Genomic DNA, 11,774 nt, shown 5'->3' on the forward strand with positions numbered 1-11,774 from the left:
TATTTGGCGCCCTTTCCATTTAGTACTAGGTTAAATGTCTTTTAAACGTTTTTTTGCATATAATCAAAAGAAAATTTGTTTAGTTTATGTAAGATCGAAATATATTTCACCTTGTGAACACCAAAAGTTCATATTTCACTAGTGGTTGCCCTACTCGTGAAATACCTTTTGGTGCTCACTCGGTGAAATATATTCCGATCTTACATTGAACTAAACAAATATCCTCTATATCTTCAAATATATAGGTATTCAGAAACACCCAAAAAGTACTAAATATTATAGTCTTACATTGATGCTATAAGTGCAAGAACTTACTAAGAACAGCAGTGATTGATGGGTGAGCATCTGTAATGACCTCTTTCACTAAGATGTGTTCATCTAAGAAAAACTGAAGTGTTCGTAGAAATCCTTCTTTTTCCATCCAAACACTGGACTTCCCAGTTTCTCTTTTATCAACAGTCACAACAGACAGTATCTCCTTGGTGCTGTTCTCCATAGCGGTGTACGTACAATATTGGGCACAATGCCCCGGGGAATCCATCCTACCATCACCTGTTAAAACACCGATAGGAGGAAAAATCAGGTCAATCCTATTAAGTGGTATATATCAATCAAGAAATTATATAATTGCTAAAAAACAATATGGTTAAAAGATATATAACACTAATGCATTTCTCAGTGATAGTCACAAGCAGAAATGTGAATGAATGACCTAAAATTCTAAAAATTAAATGATTAAAAAAGTTACCTGATATCACCACTTCACCAGAAGAATCTTTGATAGTCTGGATTCTGTGGGCTAGGTGTTCTTTCCACTTCTCCTCAATAGCTGGTACTAAATAAGATCTCTGTATCTTCAAGAAGGAGGCTTGACTTACTATTGGCAACTTCATAAATTTAGTCATGAGCTGCACTTTCTGGTAATTGTTCCCAGAGAATAAAATAGCAGCAGATGTCAAGAGGTCTCCAGCATGTAGACCTCTTCTAAACACTGGCTGGGAGCACCATGTACCATTGTTATGACCTTTTTCACATACCTTGCAAAAGAAAAAAAAAAATTGTTTACTACATTATCAGTATTCAGAAAAAACTGACATGCATTATGAAGATATATATAAAATAAATCACACTCACGCATTAATTTATTCAACCGATACTTTCATTAAATTCAAGAATGTGATCACAAGCACAAAATGTACGCACAATTCTTAATAGAGGAATTGTTATAATTGTCAACTACTTAAAATTGTTTTGTCTTTCATAAAACATTTTAAAAAGAGATAAAATATACTAACTGATTAAATAAAAATCTCTAACAGAATACATGTAACAAGCAAATGTTGTATAGAACTGAATACAGATCTGATGAAATGGTACTCTTCTGACAAACAAAAGTGCCATGACGGCCCTGAAATCGCTCACCTGTATATAGGCCCCCGGGATGGTGCCAATTTTAACCCAGGGGCTTTTATTTGAACATACTTGGTAGTCACTCACAAGAAGATAGTTCATTTTTAATATCTAAGCTCTTGCTATTTGGGTTTTTTTTTAAAAAAAAAAGAGATGTTTTAAGTTTTTACTATATACATTATGTCATATAAGAAAATCAATGATCCCCAGGGTGGGGCCAATTTTTACCCCAGTGCCCTAAATTGAACAAAAATGGTAGACACCCATCAGAAGATGTTTCATGCTAAATATCTAAGCTCTAGCTCTTAGGGTTTTTACTACATACATAAAGGGAAAAACAATGACCCCATGGGGCAGGGCCAATTTGACCCCAGGGCTTTTATTTGAACAAACTTGGTAGTTACAAATAAGAAAAATCAATTACCCCCCCCCCCCCCCCCCGGCAAGGCAATTTTGGACCTGAGGGCATTTATTTGAACAAACTTGGTAGACACTGACTAGATGATGTTTCGTGCAAAATATTTAAGCTCTAAATCGTCCTGTTTTCTAAAAGAAGACGACAAAAAGCGATCACAAAAGCTCACCATGTCACTTTGTGACAGGTGAGCTCTATAATGTTCCTTTTATATTTTGATGATAGACTTTGTATAATGATCAATTATGTCTTGATAGGTTGTAAAATAAATACAAAACATGTAATATTCAGCTTTTGAAAGTAAATTGATACCATAGTTGTGATATCACTTCAAAACATCAATCTTATTTTAGAATTATATATAGGACTTCCATAACAGGTGGTAACAGTTGTTACTGAACTTCAAACCACCTGTCCCTAAGTACTGTAGGTTCAAATCCCACCAAAGACTTGAATTATCTCAGGTGAAGTGACAATCAAGTCATCTGACAAAACATTGATGAATCTATTTGTGCCTTGAATAATGCCAAATCAAGCACTAGAGTTCTTCAATTATCAGTAAATCACAAATGTTGCCATATGACATTTAGGAGATTTGGTGCAACAGAAAATCAAATTATAAAAATTACCAAGATAGTACACACCCAATCAAAGTACAATGCAGAACCAACTGACTTGTCTTTAAGGTTTACAAGGCCTGCACAACCTTCCTCTCGACATTTCGATGCTGGTCTAATATGTGCCAGATCAATCAACGATTCTTTGTAGCATAGGTGGACAGTGCTGTCTACAGCCTTTGTTGCCATTTCCATTGTGTCAAGGCGTTTCCTTCCTTCAATGGGAGCCTGATCTTCATCACTAGAATCATTTTCGTCTGATTCTCCCTCCTCAATTGACCCATAAACTTCATCCGCAAAGGACTGTTCATCAATTGCACCTAATGCATCATTTGCCCTAATGTAAAAGATAGACACAAATCATTTTTTATCAAACATTAACATGCAAAATAGTATGTTGTAAGTATCTAGATTAAACTTTATAAAAGAATAATGTATTCTAATGCTTTACAAATATATGTAAATAACGCTTCTCAACAACTTTAAAATACTCAGTTGATTAATATGGCAAGACTAGGTTTATATCATAAAATACCTTTCATTTTGTAAATGAAAAGAAATCAAATAAATACCCAAATGTTACATCAAAGCTGGGCTCGTAGTCCTCATCTGAGTCAGATTCAAGATCACTACTTGAAGAAACATCCCGGATGACTTCAATACTTACTCTGAAAAACAATTCATAGATAATAAAGGTTTATGCAAATAGTGGTTTGAAAATGAAATAAAATATGTTAAACTGTACCATCCAAAATTGTGAAGTTTGTTCAAAACTCATCAGTGCTAAAGAAATAACTATATTATACAGTTACAGTCTATTGAAAGAAAGCAAAATGACCAGGTAAACTAAGAGCAATAAGAATAAACTGAGAAATTGGTGTTATAAACAAAAAATACTAACCTGGCATAGTTTACTTATATATATATCCCTTTTTATGTATATAAAAATAAATCAATGTCATTTTTATGTAAGCCACTTTTTTAGCTACTTTCCATTAGAATCATATACAATTTATAACATCTACTGTAATGTGCAAACTACTGTCCACTCCCCCTAGCACCGGCTAAAGCAGAAGTCAACATTTAAAGCAGCACGCCTCCAGATTCATCCTTATTTTCATGAAAATTTTGAAAATGTATTTAAAGGTAAAATATTGTGAAATGAACAAAGAAAGTACTTGACACATTACAATCGGCACTTAAAAATTACCAAAAAGAGGTCAAAATATGCATAAATAGTACCTACTGGTTAGTTACGCTAGAAATTGGGGAATACAGTCTTTAAATTTGCACATAGAAAAAATTACATTTAAACTTTAATTTTTTTTTTTCAAAAAGTTTTAGAAATTTTTTCCCCAAGTTTAAATTTCTTAAAATATTTGGGTCATCTAGGCTTTAAGTTTTAAATAAGGGTAAAATTTTAAAGTTTATATCAAATTATAAAGGGGAAAGAAGTAAAACATAAATAAAAACATTTCCTGTCTAAAGAAAATACATCAGCCTCTTTCAACTTTCTTTTACATTACTTTAAATTATTTATATTTGAACTTTTAAACAATTTAATAATACCACCAAAGATCAACAAAATTTTTGCTGAACCTGGGGGTTTTTGTGACTATTTTGCGCCACCTTTTTTTGCTTTTTCAATCTGAACACAAAGAAATTAAACCCTACAGCCCCCAAACTAAAAAAATAACATTACTTTGAGTGAGTTTTACTGTACCTCCTATGGCATTTATAAAATTTGACATGGCAATAATAACAAATTTAGTTCATTAACTTCTACATTATACAGACATGTTCTGCCAATCATATATATAAGAAAAACAGGTTCAACTTTTATTTTCATTGTTATTACCAACAAACGATGTAAATATTAGTAGCAGTCTATATATTCAATAATAGCATTATTTGTAAATTTCTTTCATGGTACCAAAATATCATAATGAATTATATTTACCTTGAACGCACATCATCTAGGTCACTGGAGCTTAGTGGATCAATTCCTGATGGTAATGATTTCCTTATTAAAAAAAAAATATTAAGAGATAATGTTTGATGACAATTAATGGGAACAGTCAGACAGACAGTACATGTATCAAACATAAATTTTTAGAATTTTTACACAATATGATTTATTTTTCTTGAGCACATTTTTAGAGCAATTAGCAATTAAAATTTGAATATTGATTAACAGACTCTATACTATAATCTGTAGAGAAAAATAATCCGAAATATTGTCAGTATTTATTTAAATAAGTAGAATTAACTTATAAACTTACATTGAGTCTGATCCTGATGATTCACTAGCACATTCCTTAGTGGTTTGGGGTTGTCTGTATGGAGTAGACACCAGTGAGGGACCTGCATCTCTTTGTTGTGTAGATAATCCTTGATCCATTTGTGCTGATGGTATTGGATCCACTTGATGTGCTGATGGTATTGGATCCACTTGATGTGCTGATGGTATTGGATCCACTTGATGTGCTGATGGTATTGGATCCACTTGATGTGCTGATGGTATTGGATCCACTTGATGTGCTGATGGTACTGGGTCTAACTGTTGTGCTGAAGGCCCTGGCATGTCTTGTTGAGTGGGCACTACATATTTCATGTATCTGCAAATGCACACATAATCCCCTTATAAAATTATATTAAAAAACAGGGGGTTTAAAAAGGAAAAATTTACCAAAATTTAATATGATTCATTAGTTGATATTTAATGTCTTTTTTATAATTTGCATTTTTTATACATATTAATATTCTTGGGTTTAAACCCCGGGAGGGTTTTAAAGATGTTTTTTGAGCAAAGAATTTAAAAATTAAATTTCTTAGTACCAATTGGGGCCAAAACAGGTCTTTCCCTTTAATTTTTTAAAATTTTTGGGAAATAGAAAAATGCAAAAACCCGGGAACCAAAAGATATAGAAGAAGAAAAACTTTTTTAATGGGAATCATCGCCAAAAACAAAGGGGTAAATGATTCCCAAAACTTTCCATTATGGGAAACCCTGCAAATAACAGTTTAAGATGTTTAAAGCTTATAGCTTCTAAAACAATAAAACTAAAATAAATTCTGTAAAATATCTGTCTCAATAAACTTGTTTCAAGTTTTCTTGTATTAACCTGGTTAATGTACTTTCATGATTGTTTACACATAGGTATATTTACAGGATTTTTTAAAGAAAGCTTAGCTTGACTTCTATCACCTACTGTAGTGTTTACTAAATAACTGATAATAAAGACTGAATATACACATTATGAAAGTCACATAAAAGACCACTTATATTTAGAAAAAATTCTTAGTTACTTATTAATTTTCTTTAAGCCTGTTGGCCTATAGTTCCACAGCAACTTTATATAATTTAACTGACTTATTTTTGGGGCGAGTTGACCTCAATGATCCAGTGATTTTTCTCAATTATTTGGAATGAGGCCTTAGCCTCTTGATTTTGGGAAAAAATATTGCTATAACTGATAATTTGGGAAGTACAAAAGCAGGTATAAGCCCAGAATTTTGGGAAAACTTCATGATTTAAAAATAAAATTAATTGGGAAGAGGCCTTTTACCAGTTTTTTCATTGTCTATTATATCACAGGAACCTGAAATTGGAAAAGAGTCAACTCGGCCCTATACCAACTCGGCATGGGTCAACTCGGCCCACTTTACAAAAATATATAGGCCTTTAACGCATTTACTTTGCCTCGGCCCACTTTACAAAAATATATAGGCCTATAACGTATTTACTTTGCTTTGCATGTTGTTAAGGTAAATGAATAATAAGAAATATCTTATTATGATATATAATTATACATTGACCCTCTGCTGAAATAAAGTATATTTAGAAAAAAAAAGTTATTTATTTGTCTTGCAGATTCGATAAAATTAATATAGACATAGGCACGATTATCGAACCTGGGAAGAAAAAATATGAACAGATTGATAAAACAACTTCATATTTTTTCTTCTTGTGCCATACTTGTGCCTGTGAATATAGATATAATGAAAATGTGTTCCTTAGATGCATTTTGTTTGTAAAGTAATTTTCAAAAAAATATGAAACAAAAACGTGTTTACTTAATAGCATAAGCTTTTAATTAAATGCAGGTGGTAACTTATCAAATTTGAATGAATGAGTCAATCATAATTATCACCTAATTAATCGGTATCTTTAACATATACATTGATTGATAATAATAGCCCGTGACAATAGGAGTCCTTTGATGTCCTATACCCATTTTTAAAAGTGGTCCGAGTTGACCCGTGCCGAGTCGGAATAGGGCCGAGCTGCCCCGGATTCCCTGAAATTTTATCCCAAAAAAAAATAACGATTAAAAAAAAACCATATATATATAATCTATATAGTACATTACTTTTGTGTAAAAAACCACATACAGACACTAAAACACAGACATATTTACTTATTACACTTGTGCAAATATTTTTATAGAACGTTTCTTGTTCAACTTATCTTTCCTAAGTATCCAACACATTGTGCTTAACTCACACCAAAATTCCCCCCTCGTGGGCCTCTTTATGTAATACACGATAAAAATAAACCGTTTATTTACATCGTATAATATTTCCAATCATGATGAAGCTTGTAAACGATAACAAATGACAATGCACATTGAATAACACCAGAAATTGCACATCTATTTAGTAAAGGAACACAGAAATTGTGAAAAATAAAAAACTTACGCATCAATCAATGTTTTGGCAAGTTCAGGATGTGTTTTCAGCCGAAGATCTGCTTTCAAACTCAACCAGCGGTCTATTTCAACTCCTAGATATACAGAGGCTTTACTTTTCTGTACATTGCTGGCCTGTCGTTTTCTCTTTTTAGCAGAATCGGACACTTTAGGTCGCCCAGGTCCAATTTTAATCTTTTTCATGGGAGACGCCATTGTTGTTTGTAAGATAGCGCGCGGCGCATGCGTGACATCATCGGCCAGCTCCGTAAAATTGACTCGGAAACTGGGCGAATAAAATGTTCCGGAACGTTTTATTCAGATATATTGCATAGCAGACAGTTTGTCATAATTATTAATTAACTGAGACAGTTTTTGTTAAAAGATTATCGATGGATACTCATAAGCGTTTTAGAACAACGTGATTTTGCACTTTTTGAAAGTCATTTGTATTTTATGGTCAGATACAGCTTTATACACTTTAACCTAGTATAATGTGCCATTTAGAGAGAAATGTACATTGATTTCATCACCGATATATGAATGATATATTAGCAAATTATAATAATTTATGCGTGTTTTATTTAAAACCAGAACTGTGACAAAGTATAAGCAAATAATTCAATGTTTATTGACATCTGCAGAGTAACAACCTGTAGGATACAAAGACATTGCTTGTTGCTAAGAGATGTTGCTCTTTTGAAGCAAAATCTACTGTTGTCTTGTTAAGTTTCAATTTGGTTTTTGGTACTGCTTATCAAGGCAGAAAGCCTCCAATTGGAAATTTTAGTCATCTTTTAACAACAATAAAGATCAAAATTTGACCTAGCCAAGAGAAATCTTCTTGTTTGCTATAATTGGAAACTGACGACAAAAGATAAAAATAATGGGGATCAAAAACTTATTTTTGATTTCTGCCCCGAAAAAAAAAGTATTTTTTTGTTTTAAAAAACCTTTTCGCCTTTTCATCACAAGAAATTAAGGGCTCAAAAATTTTAATGCCTGATCCCTAAAAAATCCTCAGCCCCAGGGGAAAAAATTTAAACCAAAGTAAAAAAAGGGAATCCAAGAAATTAAATTAAAAAAAATGCCCCTTGCCAACAATTTTATCTTGTCTAATTGCAAAGTAAATTACTTTTCCAAATTTTTTGGGGATTCTTCAAAAGTTTTAAAATGGGGACATAAATTCATTTTAAGTTTTTTCATGGGGCAAACCAACTTTTTCTTTGAAACAAAAAACCAATAAAAAAAAAAGTCCCAGATTATATATCATTATGGGTTAAAAAAAATTACTATAGGAGAAATGATTAATTTTCTGTAAATTTGAAATTTTGCTATTAACAAAAATTTTTCACAAAATCTAGTTCATCCCCAAAAAATGAACAAAAAAATTTTTCCCAGGGCCCAAACCTTGTTAACCTATCCCCTTTTGATATCCCCCCAGGTTTTTTTAATATTAAAAACAGACTGGGGAACCCTATCATTTGGTTTAAATGCGTTTAAATTGGGGGGTACTTTTTAGTCGTAGTTAAAAAAATCCCTTTTACCCCTTGCAAAAACACATTTTTGGGAACATCATCTTCCCAATAAAAATTTAAAACCTTTCCTCGTTCATTCATCTTTTTTACTTAAAAAATTTCTTCAATTATTTGCTAAAGCTAAGTAACTTTGAACAAAATTTACACAAATATCTTTCAACAGAATTACCCACATTTTTTTGTAAAAATACATTATTTACCCAAATTTTTCCCCGTATCAAAAGTTTTTTTAAGTATTATTATATCAAAAAATTGTAGAACTAAAAAACAGAAAAGCTGCAAAACTTACAGTACTTTGAGTATTAGGTAACTTTAAATTTTTCAATTTATTTCTAAACTCCCCGAAATTTAATCTATTTTAAAAAACAAAGTCAATTCCCTAACATTGTTTGCAATACTTTTATTAAGCCCCATTTACAGTCCCGGGTTTTCCCGGGTTTTAAATTTTACGGGGTAACGTCTTAACGGGGGGACGACTATTTTCCCTAATACCCGGGGCAAAAACCCTTGATAACCCGGGCAAACCGGAATCACCCAGTTTATTAAAAAGTTTTAAAAATCCGGGGTCACCGCACTCACCCAAAAAAGCCCAAAACAGTTCTTCGCTTGGGAGGAATCCGAGGAACCCCTGTATTATCGTACCCTACAGTGAAAAACCTTAGTAAACCGGGATGCTTTTAATCAATGTCAAAAACACGACAGAGCCCCATATGACACAATGTTGCCCCCACGGTAAAACAAGGCAGAGCTCACCGTAGAGCCAGCGTTACATTGCGGTTACTTGGCGACAACGCTCCCGGTTGGACTAGTAATGTCCCGGATATTGCTGGCAAGTCCTAGTTTATACAATGGTTGATAGACGGTGGTGATATATACAATTGAATGTTAATTTGGATTAATTTTGTTATGTGAAGACAAAGAAGGGCCATTCTCTTCTATTTCTTCTTAGGCGAGCTTTCCTTACTGTCCTCCCCCCCCCCCCGAGTCATTTGCAAAGGTACCTCAAACCTCTGTAGGCATGCTAGCACACCAGTTTTCTTTTCCTCTTGGTGTAGTGGCATCTCTGCTGTCTTTTACCAAATGACTGGTCAACGTGGTCAAGCAGTTTTATACTCATTGAACCGGAAAGCATCGGTCCATTACTGGGGCAATTAGGCAATTATATTTTTCAGAAAAACACCACTGAACACCCTAGTTCACCGGCTTAAGACACCGTAGCGATACCATGGCCATTACCGGGACAGTGTAAATGGGACTTAACAGTTACAAGTGGAAAAGGCAGTTAATGATTTATGATAAATTTTTCATTGATCCTCAAGGTAGTTCCAACAAATCTTTATGAAGGTTTTTTTCTACTTATTTTCACATAAATCAGGGATCATGTTTCTAGGCGACTTGGGCAAAATAGTCGCGTATGTCTCTCTCTATGCTTTCGCTCCGTTTGATTAGCCAAAAAGCCAAAACAAAATCGCCTTATTTGGATAAACACAGCAATAATTTCCCAAGAGTCAAAAATTTTCCACGCATCCACCTATTTCAAAACTGACTGTTAAACCTATTTCATTGGTTTGGTAAATTTGAAAAACATGGAAAGCCAATGAAACACTGTGATACAATTGAGCGGGTGTTTGAAGTCAAACAGGTGCATCTTCCAAGTTTGATAATTGCCTATTAAATACAATATAACAACAGTTTTTAACAGATTAGTGCCAATTCATTCAATTGATACCAATAAGGGACATACTTAGCGCAAAAATTTTGTCGGTAAGTCTTACAGTGATCATGTTGTTTATGTGTTGCTTTACAAAAGCGTGTTCGCTATAAACTTTAGTTCAAACGTTTTTCGATGTTAAAAAACAAAACAACAAGCAACAATTTTTTTGTCAAATGGCCAATGAAAATGATATGTAAATGGATTTCTTTTAAACAATCGTAGTGGGTAAAATATCAGATGATTATTCTGTTAACGAATTTCTGTGAGAACAGTTGTAAATTAAAGAAGTTAAATTTTCTATACTTGCTTGCTGATGGATCGTGAGCGCAAATAAACATGTAGCTAAAGCAAAGTATTATTAACTTGCTGTGGTTGCCAGTTTGGTATTATTAGAGGACAACATTTTTGATCTACTGTTACACACGTTAACTATATTGAAAAAAAAAAAACAAACAAAAAAACAACCAAAAGCAACACATAAACCTTATAAGTTTATATAACTAGGACCTTCCCGCACTGTCTAGTAGTATATTTTTTGGGGAAAATATTGAGTTAAGAATTATACTATGATCTTTACTAAAATAAACTGTCTTCATTTTTTTAATTCAGCACAACCTTCATCTGAGTGCAAGCTACAACAAAACCTATGATGAAGATGTAGAGATAAAAAAAACAAGAGGGCCATGATGGACCAGATCGCTCCCTGACCCATCACAATCCAAATGTCTTAGACCAATTCACCCTGGCCAACGTTTGATGCACAACTGAGTCAAAAATTGACCTCTAGTGTGTTAAAAAGGTTTTCCCTAGTATAATGTCCATTTAGAGAGAAAACATACATTGATTTTCATCACTGACATATGAATGATATATTAGCAAATTATAATAATTTATGCGTGTTTCTATTTTGTGAAAGACCCTGATATGAATGCAGCAGAATGATAAAAAACATGAAAAAGCAAGCTAATTGAATTAAGTTACCTCAAACTAAGGCTCCCACGTTTATACAAATTTTTTGTAAACGTTTACACGACTGCAGAAGAACTCAGAAAACGATACCGTTTAAAACGGTGTTACCTCTATTTACTATACACCCATGTAGTTTGAGTCGCCAAATGATGTTTTCTTTTCTATTTCTTTTTACATGTACAAATAAAAAATGTGCAAGGGGCTCATCACGATTGAGTCCAGCACACATTTTTTGCATTGGTAACCCATTTTTTACCAAAAATGTATTATGTCACGAGCAATTTTTGCACGGTAATGCTGTGTGGAGAAGGGTTTAATCACCCATTTTCCGTTTGTTTACTTTGGGAATAAACCACTAGAATTGATAAAATCCATGATTACAGGGCAATCCGTTTAAACGTGTAATCGGGGGTTCCCCCT

At 33.1% G+C, this 11,774-nt stretch overlaps 2 protein-coding genes across 2 annotated transcripts; both read right to left on the bottom strand.

Annotated features, from left to right (window-relative positions):
* Nucleotides 1-315: 315 nt before the first annotated feature.
* Nucleotides 316-3,652, bottom strand: LOC132749797 (uncharacterized; the record flags this gene model as incomplete). The annotated part of the gene is given in 4 exon segments (XM_060739694.1): nt 316-552; nt 749-1,037; nt 2,470-2,779; nt 3,015-3,652. Coding segments are annotated over 3 exon segments (694 nt in total), but the record flags the coding sequence as incomplete, so codon positions are not given.
* A 572-nt stretch (nt 3,653-4,224) lies between these two features.
* On the bottom strand, nt 4,225-7,617 carry LOC132749799 (uncharacterized). Its single transcript, XM_060739695.1, has 3 exons — nt 7,144-7,617; nt 4,725-5,060; nt 4,225-4,465 (listed from the first exon to the last, which is right to left on the bottom strand). Exons 1-3 carry the CDS (start codon nt 7,347-7,349, stop codon nt 4,399-4,401), a joined length of 609 nt encoding a protein of 202 aa, XP_060595678.1. The 5' UTR covers nt 7,350-7,617; the 3' UTR covers nt 4,225-4,398.
* Nucleotides 7,618-11,774: the final 4,157 nt, after the last annotated feature.

This window comes from Ruditapes philippinarum, unplaced genomic scaffold (assembly GCF_026571515.1).
Source record: "Ruditapes philippinarum isolate M1 unplaced genomic scaffold, ASM2657151v2 ctg21752_1_1_1_1, whole genome shotgun sequence".
Classification (NCBI taxonomy): Eukaryota; Metazoa; Mollusca; class Bivalvia; order Venerida; family Veneridae; genus Ruditapes; species Ruditapes philippinarum.

Bases quoted from the DNA above. Each gene is read 5' to 3' on its own strand.
- LOC132749799 (XM_060739695.1), bottom strand. From the start codon at position 7,349: ATGGCGTCTCCCATGAAAAAGATTAAAATTGGACCTGGGCGACCTAAA. The intron at 5,061-7,143 runs GTAAGTTTTTTA...GTGCATTTGCAG, and splicing joins GCCAAAACATTGATTGATGC to ATACATGAAATATGTAGTGC. The intron at 4,466-4,724 runs GTAAGTTTATAA...TTTTTTAATAAG, and splicing joins TCATCAGGATCAGACTCAAT to GAAATCATTACCATCAGGAA.